Below are 27,489 nucleotides of genomic sequence, written 5' to 3'. Positions count from 1 at the left end.
TCCCTGTAAAAACACACTCTTTATTGTAGCATTTATGATGGAAGTGATGGATTGTTTAAGCATTGTTCAGATCACCATATTATTTATGGTATATATATATATATGATAAATTGCCCCTAAATACACATTCAAATATCTTGATATAATTAGTGGTATTATTCTAAACTGTTTCATTCACTGATCTATATTATAGCCCACTGATATTATAGATCTATAATATATACTATATTATAGATCAGTGGTTTCATTCAAGTTTTTGTTGTTGTTGTTTTGTATTTCTTTTGAAAAATAAAAGGTTTATCTTTGTAGCCAACCTAGAGTTCTAATCTTTCTATCTCTTTCTTTTCTGCTCTTTCTCTATTTCACTTTAGCCTAAATATTTAGCATAATATCGCATTTATTTCAGCATGCAACTTTTCTACCATTCCACCAATATTTTGTATGTCTTACACCAGCAAAACCTGCAATTTTACCTCTAGCACTTTCGTCTCAGCCTATGCTCATTATTTTGATCTGCTCCACGGCTTTTCACGGGCCACGTCACGTCACGGAGGGGGAAGAAACAGATTCCTGAGCGCTGCTCGAGTTTCCTGCGATCACATCCTCAGATCTACAGCGGACCGAGACGCCGCGCTTTTCCTCCTCAAAAACACCCAGTCGGCGTTTTTTTTTTTGCAAAAATGGTGAGAAACCCGAACCCTATTTAGAATCTTTTACAGCGTCTAAACAACTTGTGTCGTTTTGCCTTGCGTTTTTTCCTTTTGTAATGTCTTTTACTACGTTCTCCCTCTTCTCTCCGCCCGTTACAGATGTTTCGGTGTTTACCCGTGTTTTTCCTCCTGGCTGTAGTCTGCTGTCATGCCGAGGTAAGTTACACAAAACCCTCTTTCATTGACGAAAAGAGCTTGTGTTTTTGAAAAAGAATGTTTATTGTGGATCCTGATAATAGTTTATCTGAAATCCGACTTGCCCAAAATGAACTGTTGAAGAAACATGAGTGCGGTCAACTAACATTAACTTACAACAAAACAATGGATATGCTTAATGTCAAAACTGCGTCCAGTGTTGTTGGTTTTTCCAATTGAAAATGTTTAGCACATAATGAAAAGCAACTTCAATGACGTTCACTTACATTGGATCAGACCAGACGCCTTCGAGAAAAAATACAGAGGGGGAGAGACAAAAAAAAAAGGTTTATTCTACATGGAGCGGGTCGCACCTCATGTTGATATCACATGATCATTTGTGCACGTGACAAAATTTGCACTAATACTAATATGTATATTTTACTTTAAATTTAGTGTCAAGTCAGAAATCGTTTATGCATTCAGACAGAGAGGTCAGTATAATGTCTGAAACTTATGGCTAACAGGCTGGTACATGTAAACAAAAATATTATAAATGCACATTTTGGCCATCGACGTTTGAAGTAAATCATCACTATTCATCAAAATTGTCCTAAAAGTATTGAACAACACCCAGTTTTGTCTTTTGTTTTTTTGAAGAACAATTTTGCTAAATGTTTATGATTATTTTTGAATATTAACTAATTTAGTTCAGCTTTAATTGTCTTTTAATTGTCATTTGCATTGATAAAAATCACCAATCACTGAGTCTTTCTTTCTTTCTTTCTTTCTTTCTTTCTTTCTTTCTTTCTTTCTTTCTTTCTTTCTTATCATAAGGCTTAACTTTTATTATAAACATAACTTAATCTTTAATACCCAATTTGACCCATAAAAACTTAATACTTTTATCGTTGTATTGCATTTATGTCTTTGCTTGTTTATTTACTTGCAGATGGATGACTAAAATATGTACATTTTTGTTCAATTTTGTAATCTTGTTTAAGCTATTTAAGATGTTTGCTTACTAATTATTAACTAACAGCAGAATGATATTGATTGTATTCTATAGTATAGAAGTGCGCTCATTTTTGCAACTGTTTTCGAACTTTCGATTCAGTTACTTATGGAAGAAATGACTAGGAAAAAGAAATGGCAGAAAACAGTCAAACTAAACTACTTCCTGCACAAACAAATGTGTTCATGACTACAGGCATAGTAAAATAATACAATAAGAAAACATCAGTTTGCAACATCAAGCAGGATAAAGAGCTGTTTTTAACGTCTAAAAATGAGTAGAAGTAGATGGGACTGGAAGTCTTGAGCCAAAAAGATTCACATGCCTGTGCCTGGATATACCTGAAGAATAAGGTCAATAGAAAGCATATGATGAGTGGTTATTAAAATTCCTGAACTAGTTAAGATGTCAAGATGCGTGTCACAAAACACACATTACATCATCTGGTTTGTGTTTGTGTGGTTAATGAACTCTGTGTGTGGTGAGACATTGGTGGTCTTTGCGTTGGGAATTGGAAGAGCTGTAAACAGACAGCTGTTAAAAGCAATCAGATCACAAACTGTTTGGAGGTGTTTGGCCTGTGAGTTTACACTGATTTCAGTGCTCAGATGCAGCTGCTGATGGGGGCCATATGTTGTCTTTGTTTGTGTTGAGCTAATTGCGTCCTTTCGCACTGTGGTGCAATAACAACCTGCCAGGTGAGCTGCATTAAAAGTCACACAGCTATAGAAACACACCACATACAATACAAAGGCTTATATTTTAAAGCTTTGTTTTTGTTTTTAAATAGTGTTTTAGAATCATAACACATAATACCCTTCTTTATAAACACAAAAAAAACATAATTTTTAAAATCCAATTTGACCCATAAAAACAGTTAATACTTTTCACTGTTGTATAGCATTTGTGTATTTTAGTTGTTTGTTTACTTGCAAATGATGACTTAAATATATTATATTTAGAAGTAAAAACGCTCCTTGTCCAAGCTGGTCAATACAATCTCTGTCTACACATTACAGCCTAAAACACGTGATATGGGAACATTCATGCTTACTGGTCATGCACATATTTTGCCAGCATCCATACTTGCAGTCCACTAGTTGTGTGATATATGAGAGTGGCTTGACGAATCAGGAATCGATACACAATAATAAACGATACATAATAGATTTTGAATAGCCTTGACTAAAACAGTCTTTATTGCTTTCAAAATGCTTCATTTTCACAGCTCAAAGATGCCAGAGTAGTGTGGATGGCAGGCAAAACTTGTACATAAAATGGTTTAAATGTTGCCCAAAACTTTAAATGTAACCAAGGATCACAAAGCCAGTCATAAGTTTCAGTTTTTAGAAATTGAGATTTATAAGTCAACAAAAAAAAAATTCTAATAATTTTTAGCATACAATAAAAATCAATAATTCTGAGTTCAATGTATTTTTGTCTGTTAGCCATGAAGGTTCCCATGTAACATAAGACCATAAGGTCCAGGGTCACATATTGTAATTAGACTCTTTTTACATTTTTGGGTTTCTCAGCAATGAAGTCGTTATAGTTGGGTAAACTTAGAGCGCAAGACTATCAGAAAAACGGAAAAAATAGTGTGAGATAGATAACATCAGCCAGAGGAGAGAATAACGTCGGATTTACTTTCAGGTCCAATAGATGCTGCATTAGAAACACCATCCATAAGCAGTAATCCGTTTTTTGTAATTTGACGCAAAGATGATGTAATACATACATAAAAACATATAAATGTTCATATTTTTTTAAAATTCTAAATATTACAAAAGTTCAAGTATTTAAGATTATGATGACCGTTAAACACATCATAACAGTCTTAAAAGGGTCCATTTATTTTTCATGAAATCCAAGACAATAGCTTACATCTAGTACTGTACAGTATTTCAGGGTGTGTTCACATCTGGCAGGTTGGGATGGATTAAAGCAAACCTTACTGTGATTGTTTTGTTAGTGCAGTTCAATAGAATAATTGTAAATGCTGCCATTTGAACGACATGACTGAAGACAACTGAAAATTTGAGTCTCGGTCTACTTCTAGATGAAATCATGTCTGGTTTGGCTGAAATATGAATTCAACACAGACCAATGACATTTAAAATAACTAAAAACAGAACATAATCTTATTAAACGCCAGTCATTCGACCATAAAAATGATGTCAAGCATACCTGGATGTTCTCATTATAGTCATGTTGCTCATTACAATTTAATACATACATCAGGTCTCTATTTGTGTGAGTGATAAAGAATGTACAGATTTTATAAGCTAAATGATAGTTCTCGGTTCACTTGTTTGGTGTCCACCAAGGTTAGATGGCAGCCTGCACACCTACTCAATTGAATGGGTTAGCACTAACAAATCAATCGCACCAGCGTTTCCTTCATTCCAACCAATCCTTCCAAATGTCAACCCAAAAGCAGCGAAGCATTCTCTTGGACCTCATTAAAAATAAATGCTTAAGTAATTTTCTCTGTTCATATAAAATGCAATATAGTGTCAGAATCTATGCATGAGAAACAATACAGGTCTTTGTGAAAACTGTCCCCTGTGTCAATGACACGTGCATCGAGAATGTCCTTCCTGTGTAAAACATCTGTCATTTCTCAAACAAGAACAAATACACTGTGTGCTAAAAACAAAGTGGCTTTCGTTCTCAAAATGCACCACATTAGATCACAAGTCTAATTTTTTTAAAATCTGAATATAATGTACATTTGCATTGGGAGTGTGCATTACAGTTGTATTACGTATTGTATTACAATACGACATGCACAATATTGTGTGGGATAGCGTCTTAGAATAATGTGTAAGTAATTTCATGCTGACAGGCTTGATAAGAGAATACGCAACTCATAATAGGTGTCATGCAGCCCGCATGATTCCACCCTCCGCTATTCACATAGCTCATGCTGTGGTTTGTCTCCTTCTTGTATCTCCCTCAGTAGGGGCTTTGGAGCTGTCAGAGCGTGTGTTCCCTAAAGGCGTGATGTGCTGCATACATAGACAAGCTCTTAAAGAGTGTCACCCCAAATTAAAACACACTGCATTTCCAAGTCCTAAAACTTAAATTTGCTCTGGTGGGAATTTTGTGGTTGCTTGGAAAAGTGTTCACATTTAAAGTGCAGTTTATGTGTGCAAGTATAAAGGGAGTGTGAGGCAAAGAAAGTGTATCTTCTGCATTTTTGTTATTCTGTGTTGCTGTTTATTACAATTGAGCCCATTATCCTTGACCTTGTATATCCGAAGTATTTTCACCATTTATTTTCTCCTTAAGATTGTAAAGAAAAGATTCTCTATTTTGCTTTTAAAAAGGTTTCTCATTTTGTTTTGAAGGTCTCCTGCAATCGATTTACATGATTCATGGTAAAAAACACTTTTACCTCAAGTGTCCTGTTTCTCTAAAATGCCTCCTTTTCATGAATATACTCTGCTTTGAATTTTAAATTGGGTCACAATTTAAGGAACAATTCTCGCTATTAAACCATTAACTTGGGCTTTTAGCTCAATAAATTCCTAATTTCCTGCTAATTAGCAGTTGTAGTTGTATTTAAGTAATGGGTGGGATTGGGGATATAGACTAAGATCATGCAGAATATGTGCAGTATAAGAACAAATTCATTTATTCATTAATTTTCCTTCAGCTTAGTCCCTTTATTCATCAGGGGTTGCCACATTTATCTAGCACATATTTTACACAGCGGATGCCCTTGCTGCTGCAACCCAGTATTGGGAAATACACACCCACACACTCTCACATTCACACTCATACACTACAGCCAATTTAGTTTATTCAATTCACCTATAGTGCATGTCTATGGACTGTGGGGGAAACCGGGGCACCGAGAGGAAACCCACGCCAACCCAGAGAGAACATGCAAACTCCACACAAAAATGCCAACTGACCTAGTCAGGACTCGAACCAGTGACCTTCTAGCTGTAAGGTGACAGTGTTAACCACTGAGCCATCTAGTCACCCATAAGAACAAATTAACAGCCAATATTTTAATAATGAGCAGATGTAAGACACTAGTTAATATTAAGAATTGGTACTTGAACTAAAGTGTTATCAAAAATTGAAGGTCTTCAGAGACTGTCTGTTACAAACTGTAAGTGTTAAATATATATATTTGTCTTCTCTATATGATGACACCAATAGATGGAGATCAATAGGCATGTATACAGTGAAAACAACATAATGTAGGACCCAGAATAGAGCCTTGGTGGATACCAATAAGTTTAAAAATGGACAACAGGGCATACACTATTTGAAGAAAAAAGGAACAGAAAATGTACTATCCTCTTTTACAAGACCAGTCTCTGTACTGTGAAGACTCTGATGACTTTGAATTACAGTGCAAGACTTTTAATTAATGGAAAAACTTTTAATTAATGGAGAACTTATGGCTTGCTTTTTTTAAATAAAGAAACAACACAATTAATGAAATAAATAACAAAATGAACAAAATATTGTACTTTGGTCCACAATTTCAAACAAGCCTATTGAAAATGGGGGAGAAATAGGATCCTAATTACAAATGCTTAACTATTCTGGAAGATCGAAGCAAGAAATAAGAAAGAACTTGATGTTAAAACTTCTAGAACCACACTATTCTCTAATGATTCAGTCTTGCACACTACAACCGAGTGTAGATTACACAAAGGCAGTAATGCTCTTTTAAAACCAATTTTGGAAAGCTTGCTGTTTCAGTCTGCCAAAATGCTGTTGTTGAAATGAATAAAAAAAATCCTGTTTTAGTTCATAACTCTCTTATATAAATGCCTCCTAAGAATTAACCTGTAAAGAAAACTGTGTGCAAAACAAAATATAGCCAGCGGTTAAAATTGATGAGTTCTTTTTTATTTCCTATTCAGTCTTATCCTCTGTTGTAACAAAAGAAAATAAAAGAAGACTGTCCAATATGAAACCTTATCACACATGCAGACATAAAACACATTATCACAAACTGCGGAGGAGAATGAATTTCAGCTCTTCTCCGGGCATGGGTTTTTCTAACACTGCTAAATGTAATAGCAGAAGCAGGATAATGCAGTTACCTAAATCCCATTCTACAATAATAAAAAAACACAGCTCCCAGAATTTTGAGCTGCTTTCTACCTGTGTTTCTCTGCTGCCCTACAGCAGGTGAATCGACTGAGCTTTAAGCCCTGATAAAAATAGAAGTTACCAAGGGAAAAAGAAAATGAGGGAGAAAGGAGAGTGAGGTCGGGGAAAAGAGATGTGAATGAAAGAGAACACTGTCAGGGTCACAGTGCCCCGTCTGAGAGGTCTTTACTGAGAGAGTAACTGGGCTCTAATTATCCTCTGCTGTGATTTCAACTTGTAATGGTGTATTTTTAGCAAATTACCAATCAGACCATGCTGATATTATAGTTACATCTTTCCCTATGTAATGCTTTTGGTCTTTTAGAGCATCATAATGACAGAAATGTGTATGCACTATGCTATAATTTTGTTTCGCATATTAACGGCTGTGCCAAAAAAAGCCAGCTGCCTCACTGCTTTCGTTGCCCAGTCAGTCAATGACTTTTTTTTTTATATGAAGGCGCCTCATATGGAAACTGGTTTCAGACAGGCTTCCAATGCACCATAACGTCATGTTTAATGACCTAGAAAGCATTTACTTGAGCAGGAAATAACCAAGGAGGTTGGTAAAACCTGGCAAGAGATGTCTGTTAGCATTCTCATACATTTAAGTGTAATCGAAAACATGGCTATGAATGGAGATCAATGGAGAAATAGACATAAACAAGCACATAAAGTTACAGATAAATGCTCATCTCGCATATTGAACTGACCATCAATGAATTGGTGTTCACACCCAACACAACACTGCCATTATTTTTACACCATCTAGATGGTGCTTAACATTAAAATTGAAATAAAAATGGAAGTGTCCAAACTAAATTTATACGTAATTCAGTTTAGGTAAACCACTAATTGTTACAAATTACTCTACCATATCCAAATCATCAGCCATATTTTAGACTATTGAGACACATGCTGTTCAGTTTGTCATATAAACATTTACTCAACAACTACTATTTCGTCATTATTTACTCTCAGAGTTGGGTGTAACGCTGTGCTGTGCTGTGCTGTAATCTAATTACATTTTTAAGGAACACAGTAATGTAGCAAATTACATTTTACATGTATGTAATTTGATTACAATGTCAATGTAATCGCGATACGTTACAAAAATAATATTATATTTATAATAGATATATTATATAAGCATGCGCTTTTAAATTGCTGCAGAACGCAAGGTGTAATAGTGCTAAAATGGTTGCTGTCAAGAGCAGCTGCTTCTTCAAGTGGAAATACAGACATTGCTTTGATTTCATTTCATTCATTCATTCATTCATTTTCTTTTCGCCTTAGTCCCTTTATTAATCTGGGGTCGCCACAGCAGAATGAACTGCCAACTTATCCAGCATATGTTTTACGCAGCGGATGCCCTTCCAGCTGCAACCCATCACTGGGAAACCCATACACACACATTCACACACACATACACTATGGACAATTTAGCCTACCCAATTCACCTGTACCGCATGTCTTTGGACTGTGGGGGAAAACCGGAGCACCTGGAGAAATCCCATGCAAACGCAGGGAGAACATGCAAACTTCACACAGAAACGCCAACTGACCCAGCCTAGGCTCAAACCAGTGACCTTCTTGCTGTGAGGTGACAGCACTACCTACTGTGCCACTGCGTTGCCCTGCTTTGATTTCATTGAGCGTAAAAACAAAAATATTGTGAAATTCAGTTTATGCCCAGTCTATAAAGAACTTTCCACTGCTTTTAAATTGACCAGCAATTTGTTCAAGCATTTAAACAGAAACCATTCTAAGACAATACTCGTCACCCAGGAGGACACTGGCACCCATAAACACGGCGGTCCAACTCAGCCTAAACAGGCTAAATTTGATTTGTGTGCAGGAAAGGGAGTAAAGGTATTTTCTGAATGTGAAGAGAAGCATAGGCTGTTTATGGGGCCGTTCACATATTGCGTCTTTTGAATGTGCGCTCATATTGGTAGCGCAAATTGCACGCGCACATATGGAGTGCATATTGTCCAGGCTCACATTTTCCAGGAGCACTAGTTGAAAACCGCATGCCACGTGACAAGAACTGACCTGTCAGCTTCATACTTTGTATGAAATATATACATTTTGGTAGACTAATTACCTCAGACAAACACAGAACACCCAAACACTGCAGTGCTTTTGTATACTATGGATGTCAGTGGTTACAAGTATCCAGTTTTCTTCATGTCCTTCTTTTGTATAAAAAAAATTAAATAAAATAAAAAAGACAAACAGGTTTGGAACAAGTGAACGATGAGAGAATTTGAAGTTTTGGGTGAACTCTTTAGCTTTTTTGAAATATGTCAAACTGCTGTGATCAGCATTGTAATTTTTTTCAGTGAATATTAAATTACTGGAAGAGCTGCAGTATATTTTGTATTTTTATAGGTACAGTATATTTTATGTTTTAAAAGTAACTTCACAGTAGTTAGTAATCTGATTACTTTTTACATAAAGTAATTAGTAATGTAATCAGATTAAAATTTTCAAGTAGTAATTAGCTTAGTAACTCGAGTAGTAATTAACACTTATTTTGTTGGACACAAAATAATAAAACAATCATGAAACACAGTCACACTAAAGAAAAACCCTGTGGAGACATAAATCCATGACACGTTCAGTAATGATACCTCACACAGCAAACATAAACTCTCTGTAGTGTTAATTTTACTCATAACATGCTTTGGTAATAAAACCTGAAAAAAAAAGCATTTGACAAAAAGACATTTGTGATTGTATCATCAGCGCTGCTATTGGTTTTTGGTTTGATGCTCATCGTAAGAGAGTCATGCTGCAGGAAAGTGTTTGAAATCTTTGATCTCAGTGGCATTAGTTGGCTATCGATGAACATGTGAACCAATGATCAAAGACAACCGATTTTAGCCTGGGAATACATGAATTTCCATATTTGGCCAAAATTGCATATTGTGCATTAGGGCTGCACAATATTTATTGTTTTAGCATCAATATTGCAATGTGGACATCAGCAATAGTCACATGGCAAGATCTGCAATGCTGAGTCTGAATTATAATACACCAGGAGCTACAGAACATATGCGGTTTGTAGAGTCACTGCTAAGTTTAACCACAATAGATTGAAGGTTTATAATTTGCCTGTGTTTTTAAGGCCTGCAAATGAGCATTTCAAGAGAGTTTAAAACGTGTAGACTCAACAAATTATAATGATTGAAGGTGTAACAGATTTATATTTACTTCATTATTTACACGTTTTACTTACCCCATTGACAGATAGTTTTGCTTGTTTTAAGAAAAAACTAATCATTTTTACTTATTTCCTCTGAAGGTAAAAACAACAATAATTTTACCTGATCTAAGACTTTTCAAAGTCAGAAAAAAATTTTTTGGATTGTGATTATTCAATTAATCCTTCCCCAGAAAACCGCCAAATAGAAATGTTCTAGCTGTCTTATGAAACTGTATACATATTGCAATATACTGTATATTGCAGAAAGATAAAATATTGCAATATCAGATTTTTCCAATATTGTGCAGCCCTAGTGTGTGCCAGGCTTTATTTAGCCTTTTTTTTCCTCCACCTGGTGGAATTTTGATTTCATTGAGACACCTCTTTTTGTTTATCAGGGGTCTCGTGCTTCTTGAAAGTACTTGAATTTCAGACATGGATCCAAGGCCTGGAAAGTGCTTAAAACAAAGTAAGGTTCTTGAATATGCTTGAAATAAATTTGAAAATTCAATTAGTTTGTGGTGTTATTTCATCAGTTGTGCCATGCTGCTGTCAAAAACAGAATGAAAAAAAATTATCAGAAATTCTTAATTTAAACATCTTAAATTTAAATGTTGTACAAGAACTGACAAATAATGCACATTTTATCAAAAATTCAGAAATCGCATTTGAATATCACCAGTATTGAATTCAACACATTTCATTAAAGTTCTTTGAACATTTCTTTAAAAAGTGACACATTCAAAACATCATCAAAACTGTCATTTTAATCTAAATATTAAGTGTAAGTGAATTGTTAAGTTCAGTAAGGACTTCCACGGTGTTACATATGCTGGCAGTGAAATACAGGTGCATGATTTGAAATTAATGATGCTTTAAAAAGTCCCTGAATCTGCTGTTTATGAAAGAGTGGAAACCCTAATTAATTCTCAAGAGTAATTGGTATGATGCACAAATACTGTAAATTAACAAAATACTCAACGCATTGATGATCAGAAAAGCTAGAAAGTGTAAAGGAATGCAACTACAATTTTGTTCATAATTTGTGTGTTTTGGTGTAGCATAACAACTTGGCATTGGTGCACATTTTCACAATCTTTAATGGTCATGTTTTCATTCAGTAAGCTCAGATTTGAAAAGTTATGTAGCGTATTTTAGCCATTTCATAGACAGACAGTTACTCAAACACTGGATATAATGCCTTCATTCCTCCATATAATAACACATACACAGCATTTTTCCTGTCAACACTCAGTATTTATAAGCTTCACTAAAATGCTTTCAGTTATCTCCTGCAATGTGAGTCTGGAAGGAATTCTTCCTCCCTCAGGGTGTGAATCTGGTGTCCACAAACATCTGGTCAGTTCTTAATTAAGGGGACATAAATACAGCTCTCCTAGTTTTATCAATTGCACATGCACACAGACACAATATCGTTTCTTTTTTGCATTTCTCATTTTCTCTAGCTTGCTTTCTAATCTAGTTTTCTAACAAACCTGACATTTTAAATTAAGGACTTTCTTGGACAAATTGCTTTTGTTCTCTTTTGGATGAAAAGCATGTTAAATGCATAAAAAAGTAAATGGAAGTTAAATTGAGGGCTAAAATGGTCACAATTTGCCATGACAAGTCAGGTTGCTTTTGAATGATCAAGTGTGACCCTGTTAGAAAGAGGAATTGTGTGCCCATTTAATGAACAATTTGTTCTATTTTAGTCACAAAAGGCCCACACAGAATATGAATGCACTGATTAATAAAAATGCAGATTACTACAGAATTAAATGTCTGATTGTTTGTCTTCATCTACAAGTATGACTATAGTAATTAGTTCCATTACTATACTCAAAATCAGCACTGAACAGTGAAAAAGGCATCTTGGATCTGGTGAAAGAGATAGTTTATATAATAATAGGCGCTATAAGTAAACTATAACTGTTTCCAAACCTTTATTAAGTTGTTGAACAAAAAAGAAGATATTTTGAATGTAGCCATAGTAGAAAAAACTACTATGGGAGTCAATGGTCACAGGTTTCCAGCTCTCTTTAAATGATCTTCTTTTGTGTTTAAAAGAAGAAACTCGTGAAGGTTTGAAACAAGTAAAGCGTGAGCAAATGATGACCGAATTTCCCTTTTTGGATAAACTACCCATTAAAGTGTTGATTTAGGCTACGTTCACACTGCAGGCAAATGCGGCTCAAATCTGATTTTTTTTGCCCACAGTGTGAACAGCTCAAACCGCATAGAATCTGATCTTTTCGATTCTGATTTATGCCACCTTTATATGTGGTAGTAAATCAGATACAGATCTGATGTTTTGCAATCTGACCACAGTGTGAACGGTTGTGTAGGAATTCATGTGACTTTTACATATATTTTGATGGACACACATCATTATTCTGTACTGGTTCGTGCTGCAAACATCCTCTACACCCATCCTCTACACTGGGCAAATACTTAACCCCAAAAATTTAAGGTTGATCATTTTTAATATTTTTTTAATAACAACTGGCACTAAAACATCACTCACCAAACATTAACCATTGACCTGTAACCCCCAAAATAGGATTGTTCATTAAGAATACCACCATAATAAAATTTCATATATAAAAAGAATAAAATACATAGGCCTACATGAAATAGCTATATTTCACAAATAAATAATTAATACATTAACAAAACCAAATGCAACAGGTTAATGCTCTTTTTAAACGTTTTTTGTTCAGTACAAAATTCTTTAATATGCCGGTGGCCAACCTTTCAGTTTCACTTTGAGGTTTGACTGGATGCAGCCTATGTTGTTTATAACAAATTAAAATTAATTAACAGTAGGCTAGGTTATCAGACTCTGCAAACAGTATCATTTTCAACATCGATAAACCAGGCGTGAGCCCTGCCTTCACAGTTCAGTCTGCAGCTACCCATTAACCCTTGATGAGTTCACATCTGTGGTCCAAGAGACGTCCACCGTGGTTGTCATAAATGACAAATCATCAGTGTTTTCAATCACAAAACATGTATTTTAGGCTTCAAACACTGAAATGAACATTAGTACTAGCAAAACCAGTCACAGAAGCAGAAAACGCAATGTTGTCTGTTAAATAATATTATTAAACATAATCTGACCATGTGCTTTATTTATTTCATACAGTACACACATTGTGTACATAATTAGACATTTTGTGCTGTGCGTAGTTGTACTTTTGCACATGCAGGTCAGTTTAAGACCATGGTCTGTTCACACTGGAAATCTGATATCGGTCACGTTTCTCACAGCAATGTGAACAGCTATGCTAAAAAAATCTGATTTGAGAAAAAACTGATTGGAGCATTAAGCCTTACAGTGTGAACGTAGACTAGACTCCCAGAAAAAACAGCTGAAAACTAAAAGTGAACCTTAGTGCAGGCACAAAAGTCTTTTGTTTGCAGAACCAGGCTGATGCAAACTTGCTACAGTTGTTGTGTCGCTCAGTGTTGCTTGTGAGCTGTAATGCATTTTGTACTCTGACAGAAAAACCATCTGCTGCATATTAACATTAAAAGAACTTGATGAATATCCACTCTTTTCAGTCCTGATCTTTTCTCTCCATCTCTGTCACTGTTACACTGGGTTTGATAAGCTTTCACTCTTATCTTGATTCCTTTTTATTTCTTTCATTTCTCCTTCATCTGAGTCTGTAGTTTGCATTGTTTACCATCTGTTTTCTCTCAGCCATTTACTTTCTACATTTCCCTCCCCCAATGTCTTTCTATAAACGTGCAGAGTCTTGTCACAGGCTTTGTGCTGGTGTTTTATGGTCTTGTTTTGTGTAGCCATCACTGCTGGCAGAACTTGAAAGAGCCTTGTAATGAGAGGGAGGAATAGACAGTGGGAAGGATGAGGTGATGAGGAAATTACACAAGGGTTCAAGAAATGTAGCTCTGCTCATTCTGATACTGTTACATGAGGTGATACAAGAACAAGGAAAGCAAAGAGACGTTTATCTAAGCCCACAGTATTTTTTTTATTTATTTTTTGTTCCATCCAAAATAAACTCACATTTTGTGATGCTTGTTGTTTTTCACAAAATTACAGGTTTTTCGAATGGGATGCGTAAACAACGTTTTCAAGAAAGCCCTGTGTAATTAGGATCCATCAGACCTTGACACATTTCTCAGGGGTGTTCATTAGTTTAACAACAGCTAGACAGAGAGAGTGCTTCGTAATGCTGGAGTCTTAATTTTTTGTTTTTGTAAAGTTGAACTATGTCAAATGTGAAATCTAAAACATTTTAAATTTAATCAATATATGACAACAGAAAAATTCTTGAATACAATTGACATGAAGACATGTTCTGCAGTCTTTCGCCAGACAGCAACAAAATACAACCAACAAACTGACTTTATTTATAATTACCCAATGGCTTGTTTAACTCTTGATTCTGATTGGCTGGAAGGTGGAAAACTGGGTGGGACTAACAGTTTGAAATAAATGCACTTCCCTCACACATTAATAATAACAATAGTAACTCAGTGATCAGTGGGCCAATGTTGATCAGTATAATTTATTTATAATATCAAATAAATATTTGAGAAGAGGTAGCTAAGTTGGGTTACTATGAGCTATTAGATATGCCCATGTCTTAACATGAAGAATCTCTCTCACAAATGCTCCTTCTCTGTCTGCCTGTGACTTCTAAAGACAGAGACTAGGAGATCTAATATATTGTAACTGATGAACATTCTGTTACATAAAGAGCAAAAGTAGTTTTAACTTATACATAATTTGGCAAAAGACCAAGATAATCAATGACTTGTTGTGTGTTAAAGGATTTTAAGTGCATTTTGCAGAGCACTTAATTGAGCTTTGCATTATTTTGCCTCTTACTTATTCTTTCATAAAACTACCATAATTTGTTTTCCTAAAATGTATTGATAAAGATTGAGAAACTAATCCTTTTGCTGTAGCTGTAACATCTTAGAGAAGATTTTAGCTTTTTGCATGTGAAACTGTAATGTACTGTAAAGCCCTCAATGTAACCCTGGATCACAAGACCAGTCATAAGGGTGATTTATGCAATTGATAAAGCTGAATAAATACGCTTTCATTGGTGTATAGTTTGTTAGGATAGTACACTTTTTGCCTGAGATAGCCTACTTTTGAACTATTAAAAAATAACAACTGGAATCTGATGATTAAAACAATTCAATTATTGAGAAAATTGCTATTAAAGTTGACCAAATTAAGTTCTTAGTAAAGCATATTCTAATAAAAAATAAAGTTTTTAAAGGAAATTTACAAAATGTCTTCACGTAATATGATCTTTACTTTATTCTAATGATTTTTTTGGCATTAAAAATTTTAAATTAATTTAATGTACTAATTTAATTGAATAATTTAACACACAATATTCATTAAAAAAGACAGATATTCCAATATTTCATCAAAGATGACTGATAACACACCTCAGTAAGCCTAGGGGTTAAACAACATTTAATTGCAATTCTAAGAATTCTAAGATTCTCTTAGAATATAATTTTGACTTAATCTATTTTGGATATTGCAAAAACTATACACATGCAACAAAAGGTTTTATTCTCCAGGGTTATAAATAATGAAAATTGTGTGATTAAAAAATATGAAGTTTTTACATAAAAACTGTCAAAACACTTAGATTTATTATATAATTAAATTATATACTTTTTCCCCTCCAAAAAAGAAAAAGCATGGCATTTCTCCTCGTCTCACCAATGTGTTCATTTACTTGAAACGTTTCTTCCAGTAGGCACTGGCCATAGATACACATTTCAGACAATAAATATCTAGTTCAGTAAAGAAATTATAAATGACATTACCAATAACATGTTATCAATACACGTTAGAAGCTGATTTGTCTCTGTTGCATCTGCAGTCAATGACATTGATGCTCAAAACATAAATAGTTTGGTTTTTAAGCAAGGTTCTTAGAACTCTATCAAAACCCTCCACCTCCCTCAGCACCACCTGTCCATATCTGCATATAAGGACAATTTGTGGTTGTCATTTATGCTGTAAAATTTTTTACATTCTCACTGTATCTTGTTTCTATATTTCTATATTTATTAATAGTTTCTGCTTCTGCATGGTAGTTGGCAAGATTAACGATTTAACATAATCGTATACATTAACATGCTAAACTATTCAGAGAGCAAAAAAGTAGGTTGATTATGTGTAATGAGTCACAATGTGTGATACTTCAGACTTGCATCAGACATCTAGTGGGGGACAAAGGGTGGAGTCCCAGGCCTCACAAGACCAAAAACTCTTGTCTTCTTTGAATACATTACCATAATATACAGCTAAAGAGTTGTTAATGGTCGCAAAGAAAACGCAGCAGTACGTGGCCTTCTCTGATTGAGAATGCAACATTTATCTACTTGCAGACAGGTTGAGTTGCCTCGTACAAAGAACAAGGTCAGTGTGAAGAATGTGGGACTGAAAACAAGCACACTTCCTTCTCCAAACACATGTCAGCCATTAACCCAGCTCTCCCTATCCACGACCCCTCAGAGAGAACCGCAGCAGACAAGCCGGGATGATTGGAACAGAGCCTAGATACAGATGGTAGGCGGGGGATAGATTGAGAAAAGTAACTTGGCTGAAAGAGAGAAGTTGGCGGGATCTACAGAAAGCAGAAGATGACTGGCTGTAATCCTGAGCGACAGCCAAAACGAAGGGCTGGAGAGGAGTAAAATAGATCAATTCACTGAGGTACAGCGAGAGATGGTACCACTTGATAGGAACCTTTAAAGGAGAGAAATGGAGGAGCGCAAAGGAAAAAGAATGTAATTACAGTGGCTGAAATGTAGGAAATAAAAAAGGAAAGAGTGTTCCGTGCTGCCTGCAGAGCGCTGGCGTCCATCCACCATGCTATTGCCAAGGCCAGATTTGGAAACTGATGATTGGGCCTTAAAATGGTGTCACTTTGATGATAACTTTTTTTTATTCATTTAGGCATTGATGTTTATGAGAGTTTATAACATTTATTGCAGAACATGCAAGGTTACGTTTATGGATATTAGAAATTGTAAAATGTCAACGTCCAATTTAGTGTTGTAAACAATACAGTTTTAAATAAGAATGTCTCTTGGTAAAGAGCCCCAATATATATTATTGCTATATTATGGGTATACAGTATCTGTACACTTACAGTTTTAACAAAGTCAATATAAATTCCAAAAATGCATCCTTTTAATCTTTTCTGTTTTAGCTGATGCATGAATAAAACTTCACTAGACATTATACAGCACATCTCCTGTCCAATCAATTGAAGAAGCTTTGCTTGGCCAAAAAATATAGTGGCCAAAATTATTAGAACACTTAGCATATTTAAGAGGTGTCAGTTGTTTTGTTTAATTGGACTCATTTTCTAAACATTAAACATCTATGAAGTCAACATTATGCTCTAGAAATCATATAACAGAGCCTACATAAGAAGATTTAGGTCATTTTCTTATTAAAAACTGTGTCACATAAAAATCCATGTCACATAATCATGCTTAATTAAAGGCTAAGAGTAATCATTAGCTATAAGTTTCCATCCAAAGATATATGCACAAAACTGGAACATCCAACACAATCTCACAGCATTTCGTAATTTTTTGATTTCGTGGCTAATTCGTATGAATTCATACGATCTAATTCGTACAATTTTGTACGATTTGCTCATCACCCAATGATGGTTGGGTTTAGGGGTGGGGTTAGGTGCCACGTCTCCTTTTTAAAATCTTAAAATTTTGTATGACAGAACTCGTACAAATTCAAACGAATTAGCCACTAAACTGACAAAACGTAAAATTCTTACGTTTTCTCGTAAGATCAGGCTGGAATATCAGATACAACATTGGTGAGTAATACGTTTCCATTCAATGAGTCAAAGACAACAAAATCACATTACCTTTTCGCATACTGGAATTTATCCTCCTGGTAAAAGGAGGAGATGGGGCGGAAGAGGGGATTCTTCCAAAACGAAGATAAGGCAGTAGAGTGAAATCAGTCTATTTATTGTAGGCTTAGATCAATCTGATTGGATTATTGCTGATTATGAATGAGACCAGCCGCAATCAATTATATCACATGCTCCTCTCGAAATTAGTTTGTAAAAATTTACTTATGCTCATTTTCAAAATGTATGCACATCTTGGCATTTCCATCAAGCATTTTTATGTGATAATCCAAAATGCACATAAAAATAGGTGGATGGAAAAATACGTTTAGTTAATCAAGGAAAAAAATATAAGTTGAGGGTCCAAAATCTAAATGCAGGTTTATTAAAGAGAATTATCTTACATCTTACAAAGAGAAATGCAAAGCGTGGTCATAAACAGGTGAATGGTCAGTTCAGGGGTCCGTTCTTCGTACGTGGATTACTCAATTTGCTGGATTTGGTTATTAACGATTTGACATGATCCAGGATCGTTTCGTTCTTCAAAACTCATCCGAGAGTGTCATAGCAACAGGTCTAGTAGCTCAAACCTGCTCAGGAGCAGGTTTATTTCATGTAAACAGGATTAGATCGGCTCATTTTAAGCAAAGGTAATATGCACCAAATGCTGATATTTTCTTAAAGTAGCAATTATATAAAGGAGCGCGGGGCACAAAGTAACGCGGGGTAAAATGTAACACAGAGTTTTAAGGTATTTGCTCAGGGTTAACCATGCCATGCTTCTGCGGTTTCCTCCACATATCGGCAGATGTATTCCTGCCAATTATTGTAAAAGTTCGGCAAAATTTGGATGAGAAATACAGGAGAAACCATTTTTGCAGCACACAAGTATTTTTTTTTTATTAATCTATGAAAGTATGTTAGTGAAATCTTATATTGTTGTGATTACTGTCTTCTAGGCTAAAAGATGGAACCAAAGATGGAAAGGTGTAAAAAACACACAGTGACTGCTAGCCAGTTTTGAGGAAAACATGACACAGCGAGGTTAATTATAACAGGGTGTTACAAATAAGCCACAGACTGTTGGACACCAATTAAACTAACACAATAATTGTTGAATGTTGAGTGCAATGTTGAGAACGTTTCATATAAAATGATTTTTAATACAAAATAGTTTTTAATAGAAAAAACTCATTTTATTTCTAATATTGCAAATAAATGCATTGTATAATAATGCAAAAATCCAAATGTGTTTATCCAGTGCTATGTAGAATAAAAAAATTGCTACTGAGGAAATACACAATTTAAAGTAAACTGAATTTAAATTAATTGTGTGAAATCTGCCTTTTTAAGCACGTGTTACAACTAACCCTCTGTCTATTACAACTTGCCCTGCAGGTGGGGTAAATGGTAACAGTTTTACTCTTGGCACTTTTGGCAATACTGCACAAAAACCATAGGTTCGGCGATCATACTTTCAGTGCTTGTAGGAGAGGCTTGTGTGTTGTTGGTAAAAAACAAATGGTTTGTCCAACCCCATTACTTTGTTCATTATTTGGCCAAAACCAAAAAGTGTTACTTTGTGCCCCAGCTCTCCCCTACACTTGGGAAAATAGTAAAATGGTTTAAAAAAATGATATCAATATGGAATTTTTAGATACAAACACATACTATTTTATGTTATCGACCCAGCTTTAGTATAATTTGTCTATGATAAAAGACAACATGCACAATATTCAAGTTTTTCGCTTGTTTGTTTTTTAAAGGACTAATCATTTATGCAGTCATTCACGTTTAGTGATTTGATGCTTCGCAAAGGTTTCAGACACCTTCACCAATATTAAAATGCTTTTTTGATGCAGAATTAATTTGAACAACCAGTTATTATGCCGATTAATCTGCTCTAAATGTAAAACTAAATAAATTGCTGAATACCCTTGACAAATAAAAGTGTAAAGCCTGCAGCCCACAACAAATGTGGAAAGTTATTGCGTATCATACTTAACAAACTTACATATTTACGTTTACTACAAATTTTATGTAGTTTTGCTCACATGGATAATTGAATATTAATCAGATGATGTCATTATCCTGCTCTCCGTCAGCCAATCGTTGCATTGCTGATCATGATTTTGAGGATCGATCTGTCCTTCACAACACACGAAGCGATCTCAGATCAGTTTATCCAGACATTTTAATCTGATTTGTGAACTTGTTTGAAGAACCAAATTAGCCAGAGATCAGTTATCAATTAAAATGAAAATATTAAAAGATCCAGGATCTGCAAAATCATCTTAGATCATTTATTAGAGGTACGAAGAACCCCTGAGGGCAAACAACGTAAACAAAGGAACAAAACAAGGGTCAAGCAGTAATAAAGCAGTAACAAAACACCCAGTAATGTTCACAATAAAGATAAACAAGACTCAGCCCAGAAGTGTGTGTGCATGCTGTGTAAATTAGCTGTAAGTTGTAAGTCCTTGTAACCGGTCCATAACGATATTCCGGCTGTGTGTATGTAATCAGTGGAAAAGGAACTTTTGTTTGCGATGTGCATGCTGGGAGTTGCAGTTCGTTAATGTAGTGTGTGTCTAGTTCTCCAGCGATCCGCAGCCGCTGATGATCATAACATAATGTATGTATTTCATGAAAAGAACTATACCACCCAACCCATAAAATGTATGCTAATTGTAAGTTATATTTGATGATAGTTGTCCTGACAGAACTTTCTTTGAGAAATAAAGTCCAGTTTCTGTCCAGTTTGTCCGAATTGTTTTTTCTTAGTTTGCCAAAGTTTACCTTTACTAGTAATTATAATACCAAACGAACATCTTAATTCTCGTCTATTTGCTCAAATAGCAGAAATATATCCAGTAAACAGCTAATAAAAAATGTGCAATGTTATATTTATGCATTCATTATTTCATGGAATTAATGCAGTGGCCAGTCCACATTTCTTTAGTGTGTGAAGGAAATCACAACCTCTCACACAATTTCAGCTCATCTTGTCTCACTCACGCTGCTAGAGGAGAAAACCACATTCACACACTCTGCTCTTTTGTGCGTTTGTCATTGAGATCACACTCCTGAGGCCTTTATACTGAGAGCTCCACACAACCTGGAATGCGATGCATTAGAATAGGATGACATCACTCTGTACTGGCATTCCTTTCCAGTGAAGGAGACAAAATGCACAGGAATGCACTGTTGGGACCCACTTGTATACGTTTTCTCAGACAGATTTGTTGGGAAACCTTGAACAAATATCATGTGCTAGTTTTTGCTATTTTCAGATAGTTACAATCATTACTTAACTTACACATAAAATAAAACTCCACACAAAAAAAGCACGCAGTTTGACAGTAGGTTTAGTGCACTGGGAGTTCCAGCTGTGTATTTGTGACAGCTCCTCTGAACCATATAACTGAGAGGGTTGAAGTGGGACAGAATCCACTGGAGAGACCCAGGAGAGGAATTCCTCTCTGTCCCCCCTGCGCTGTCTTTAGGAAGCTTTAGCATGGAATAAAAAAAAATGATGCTGTTGTTTGTGGAAAATTCTGCCTTTTGGCAGAACACCAAAAGTGTTGATAAAAAAAAGGAGGAGAGAAAAAGAGGAATGAGGCAAGTAAAAACTTAATAAATGACATCATAGCATTACACACTTTAGAAAGGACTTGAGCCCATTCTCTCTGACATCATTTTTTAAATATCAGCCAATAAATACACACCCAGAAATGGGGTAAAAGTTGCAGAGTTCAAGTATTTAAAACCAATATACATTTAGTCTATATCTAAGCAAAAAAAAAAAAAAAGAGTTTCGAATGTAAAAAGATTTTGTGAAAACAGTCATGGCATTGGCACGCTTTTTTAAATAATTGGTAAATAATTACTCTCCCTCATTTCCTTCAAATTTCCTGAGACCTTTGTTCATTCTTTGAACACAAATTAAGATATTCTGGATTAAATCTGAGAGCATTTCTGTGCCCGACGATTAGGTTGTCGTGCCTTCGACCACCACCTGTTCCACAATGCACCAGCCTCAAAATCCTCAACATCATCAAAAACCTTAATGTGACTTAAACTGTAATAATATGAAGCTCCAAGAACACGTTTGTGCACCAAAAACAGTACAAACCACTTTGTTTTCAGAGTTTTTAGGATGTGGCAGAATTACAGCACTATGTTACAGCACGTTTTTTTTTATTTCAGTGATTTCAGGTGTACACAGATATTTTATTTTAGAACAAAGCACAAAAAATTGGATACACAAAGTGTTCAGAGGTGCAAACACAAATTATTGAATAGCCATAGAAACCTGCTAAAAACAAAACAGAACTGTCAAACCGAACTGAATATAATCCCATACAAAACTCTGCTGCAAATGCAACATTTTCATTTAATATGTATTAAACATAGCAACCTCTTATATAATCATGCACTATTTTATTTCTGGTTTCTTCTGAAGTAACTTTTAAATTAATTAGCAGAACTTGATAATGAACATTTTCATTTGCCTCTCAGGGCTGCATTACAGTGCTGGGTCAGCAGTACTGCAGTCACTGCCTAGCAAGGGCAACGATTTCAAACCAATATGCTTTGCCTCATTAAGCCCAATTTGTGTGTCTGTGCTGACAGCCTGTGTACAACAGTACACAGTACACAGTACAGGTAAATGTTTTTCAGACAAGAGCTCACTCTGCAGTACAGCACTAGTTTTGAACTCCTCCATCAGTGCTCATCCACTGCTGAGTGTGTACTTTGAAAGCTGTGTGGACACGTCTAATTGCGAGGTGTTGCTGATCATGGAAAATGAAGTTCACACAGGCTTTTACAGTACATATGTGCTATATATTGCTTGCCATTACTATGTTGCTAAGAGTCATACTTGTTTTGTATGGGGCTGGATATTAAATTGTTTATTGGGGTAAGATGTGCCATTGAGAACACTAAAAAATGGCTTTTGCTGCTTGTTCAAACTGCTTATTTAAAATAAGTTGAAACAACACAATTATTAATTTATTGGGGACAACTTTATTGTTTTATGTACAAGCCACTTAAACTTGTAAAAAAGATTAAGTTTATTTAATCGATTTGTGTTGGGACAACATTAAGGAATTGTGTGGAACCCTGCGTTTTTTACATTGTAGATATTGCCACCCCTTAAATTCAAAGAAAATTCATCATAGTTAAAGTTTTTTTTTTGTTATTTTTAACTGTGAAGTATGTAAATTGCACTTAGATATTGCTTCATAATATTAGCAGGTTTGGCACGTTGTTCCCTGAGCAGAGATAATCGAGCCCAGGTGGCATGTAAGGGGTTACGAGATCAGGTAGCTCTCGAGAGCTGCCACTGGTAAAGGATGAAAAGGGGGAGATGAGGTGGATGGGGGGATTCTTAAAAAAAATAAAGAGAAGGGAGTAATACTAGATGGGCTATTTATAGTGAGTTTGAATTAATCCGATTGGCTTACTAATGATTATGGATGGGAAACCAACGGCGAACAATCATATCACGTGCTCCTCTTAAAATTAGTTTGTGAAATTGCACTGTTGCTTCACAGCAAGAAGGTTGCTGGTTTGAGCCCCAGCGCTGTCAGTTTTAATTTCTGCGTGGAGTTTGCCTGTTCTCCCCGTGTTCCAGGTGCTCTGGTTTCCCCCACAAAAAGACATGCACTGTAGGTGAATTGGGTGAGCTAAAATGTCCGTAGTGTGAGTTTGTAAATATCAACTTTGATATAAACGGTCCTGGGAGTAACAGTAAGAATAAGTATATTTACAATAGGAAAACTACTAAATATTGTCATATTTAGATATTATGATAACCATGATCTTTACTAGTAACATCTGAATGATTTTCGCCATAAAAGAAAAATCTATAATTTCGGAACATACAATATAGTTTTGGCTATCGCGTGCAACTGGTTTTGTGGTTCAGGGTCACTTTTGTGATCATATTTGAAGAATATTGAATATTTATTTGAAGAATTAAATTGTTTACATATTGCCCAGTGATTCTGCTTTACAATAAAACATTTATTAGCATATTTCTGGTGTTTTATTGTCATTTCATATAAAAGCAGACATAAAGGAAATATTGCCAGATGCATCTCATTTTTCTCTGTCTAGACAGAACAATGATATTTTTATGCAATTATGGACATCTTTGTGTCTCTAGCACTCTCTTTACCTCTCTTTTCTAGTATCATCCCCATGTAAATGTACACTGGTGCGCAGCTATGCATTCGAGAGCCTTCAATTCTTACTCTGCTCTGGCTTTACTGGATTGCCATAGTAATAGAGATGCTGTTTGACATGTCTTTCATCTGACATAATCAGCTTACAGTGATGCTAGAAGGAGGCCTTGAATGCAGTTTGTACTCTCTCATGCTCTTCAGTTCAGTTGCCATCATTTTTTTTCTCGGTATATAGCTCTCTCTCATCCCTGCTCATTTCCAGTCCACCGTCTTTCTAGGACTGAAAGTACACACTCTGCTTGAGTTTAGTGTGTCTGTGTGGGAGCAGGTTGGGAAATGAAGGCTTGGCTTTGTCTAGAGAAGGATTGCTTTTTTTTGCACTTGCATTCTTATGTGTGCGAATTCCAAGCCTACCATGTGCAACCATTTATTTCTCTTATAGAGCAAAGGTGAAGTATGCTGTGTAGACACAAACACACAATTGGGTTTTGGAAACATTTTATCTTGATGAATATAATAATGCTATTGGTAGGATTACTCATCATGGTGGCACTTTTCCAAAGCAGTTCATCATGTGGTTGATAATTCACTATGCAAACCATTAAAAAGAGCATTGTAAGCCTGTGAATGCATTTTTTAGCATGTGTGTCTGATTCAGGAGCTGGTGTGTGACGCACTCAGGTTGTTTGCATCGTAAGATCAATGTGCTTTATGCAAATGCATGTCATCTCGCATCCTGGGGGACAGAGTTAATGATGTTTATAAAATCAGCCTTCAGCTAGAAATTTTAATTATCCTTTCTGACTCTTGGGGTTGTCAGATATGTGCGGGTCAATAGAATGACACTTTGATATAGTTGTTCAAAAATAAATTCATATTAGGACTCGAATGCACCTCTTATGTGATAAACAACTCACTGAGGTTCTCGTTTTAACTCCTTTTGGTTAGCGTTAATTGTCTGGGTTATGTAAACACTGTTTGGAGATTGTATGTATGAAGAAGATGTATAAAAATTTGATGAAGCAATTTAGAAATTACAAACATCAATGTGGATCAACCAACATGCTCTGGAGAAAAAGTTAAAGGCACGATGTAAGGTTTTTCATTAAAATATTCAAAAATAAATTGTTTGTTTTATTTTTCTGACTTGTGTACTTTATGCCAAATGTTTCAGAGAATGTTAAGTTTGAGAGAAATAGTTTAAACTAGTCTATAACTTCATAGACCCCCGATTTCCGGTTTGGTTTTATAGAAACACCAAAGATGCTTTAATATGTTGTGTTGTATTAGACCACCATTATAACAGATTCATAACTAATTTTGTATGATAAAGCAGCGCTGCTTTTTCTTCATATGATCGTGAGCTAAATAACAGGAAGCTGTGAACTGTTTTCATAATAAAAGCTCTGTTGCTCATCTCTTATTAGCATTTGCTTCAGCATCTCCTTTGCTTTGGCAGCTTTCAGCCTTACTCTGCTCTTTACAACCATGATAACAAGTTTGATGCACTCAAAAAAGATTAATGTTGCTTGTTTAAACTGTTTAAAATGAGCTGAAACAACACAATTCTTTTAATTTCTTTGGCCAATTTATTTGGTTTATGTTCAGTCCACTAAAATTTGTAAACAAATAAGTTAACTTAAGAATTTTGTGTTGGGACAACATAAATAGTTGTGTTGGTCCAACTACCTGGTTTGTGGAGGGAAGAGAGGGAAATGTTGACAAGAAAAGTAATCTTAGGTGTTTAATGTTAATAGAAAGACTTGTTAGAGGTTAGTGTTCATTTTAGTTTTAAGATTTTCATGAAATGCTTTGACTTTTGAGATTACCACCTTGCAGAAGCACCCATGCTTTGGGTGTTGCTCAGTGAGCAAAACTAACCTAATTAGTTCTGAGATCAGTCTCAATCAACTGTACAGTAACTCATGAAATATGCTTAAAATGGCTCTTATGCATAACAGACTATGCATAACACATAATAGACATAAATGATATTATCAGACCTTTGAGTTTAAGTTAAATAAAAATACAAATGTATTTAAACTTTTATTTGATGTAATCATGTTGAACGAACTCAATTGTCTAACTATAAAATGGAAATGGAAATTCTGCCCTCAATTAAAATGAGTTCATTCAATGAGTAATTTTTTGAGTGTATACTTTATTCCTATAGGATGTAATGAAGACCACGCACACTCAAAATACACCTTTGTAATCTAATGGCGAAAATGACTGTACTGTGCCTTTAAGAGTTGTCACTGAATATTAAACACAAAATAGTTGCAATATTCAAAATAATTTGCAATTGTTTATGCCTTTAAATTGCAATAGATGGCTCTTCATCTCTGCTTCAATATTTTTTAATGTTGAAATGTTTAGCAAAGTGATGTTTACTTATATTGTTGGTAGTTTGAATACATAGTATGTGTTTGTCATGAAAATTGTGAGACAAAAGTGGGTACTTGTAGTAAGCCACTAGTACTTTTTCTTATTTTACAGTTTTATGTATTTTGTGCTGGAAGCGTTTACTTTTTTCTGTTACAATCATAAACTGGACATGATAACTTTTAGAGAAGATCCAAGAAAGCTGTCATAAATGTGTCATGGTCAAAAAGTTGTTATATTTTCCATGATGATTTGTTTGTTTTTGCCAAGTAGAATGCAATTCTGTATTAACATCTACTGTCTTTTGATCCTGGAGCATCATTCCTGTTCAAAAATGTAATACACCCAGCGTAGAGTCCCTAAACCTAATCCTAACTTTTAATCATTTCCAAAATCAGAGAGGATTAACAGTTGGATAACAATGAAGTAGAAGCACAAAACCCTAACCGGAGGCCTAAACTTAACATAAACTGTAAATGGATCCCATAAATTTGATTGGCTGATTACAATGTTGTTCCATGATGAACATAGATGATGTTAAAATTTGTCAAAATCAGGAACAATTTATGCTGCATGGCAAAAAAAGAACTTTTTAAATGAAAGTAAGAAAATACTCAAGAGTCTCTAATTGAATCTTCATTGCAAGAATTAATATGTTTCTAACTTGTTATATGATTGGCAACAACTCATTTAAACAGACTTAGTGTGTATCTTTTTATTTCCCATGATCGTATTTCAGGATAATTATGTTCCCATGGCAATGTTAAGATTCATCAATCACAAATTGTAAAGGAGGCTTTAATTTCACACATGA

At 35.1% G+C, this 27,489-nt stretch overlaps 1 protein-coding gene across 1 annotated transcript in view; it reads left to right on the top strand.

Moving 5' to 3' along the window:
• Positions 1 to 597: 597 nt before the first annotated feature.
• Positions 598 to 27,489, top strand: part of fstl1b (follistatin-like 1b) — an 84,231-nt gene continuing 57,339 nt past the window's right edge. The window contains exons 1-2 of the mRNA XM_056464787.1: positions 598 to 683; positions 810 to 866. Coding sequence (XP_056320762.1) covers positions 681 to 683; positions 810 to 866 — 60 coding nt within the window. The 5' untranslated portion in view covers positions 598 to 680. The remainder of the gene's footprint in view (positions 684 to 809; positions 867 to 27,489) is intronic.

Source organism: Danio aesculapii, chromosome 9 (genome assembly GCF_903798145.1).
Source record: "Danio aesculapii chromosome 9, fDanAes4.1, whole genome shotgun sequence".
Classification (NCBI taxonomy): domain Eukaryota; kingdom Metazoa; phylum Chordata; class Actinopteri; order Cypriniformes; family Danionidae; genus Danio; species Danio aesculapii.
This window is presented reverse-complemented; position numbering and strand designations above follow the sequence as displayed.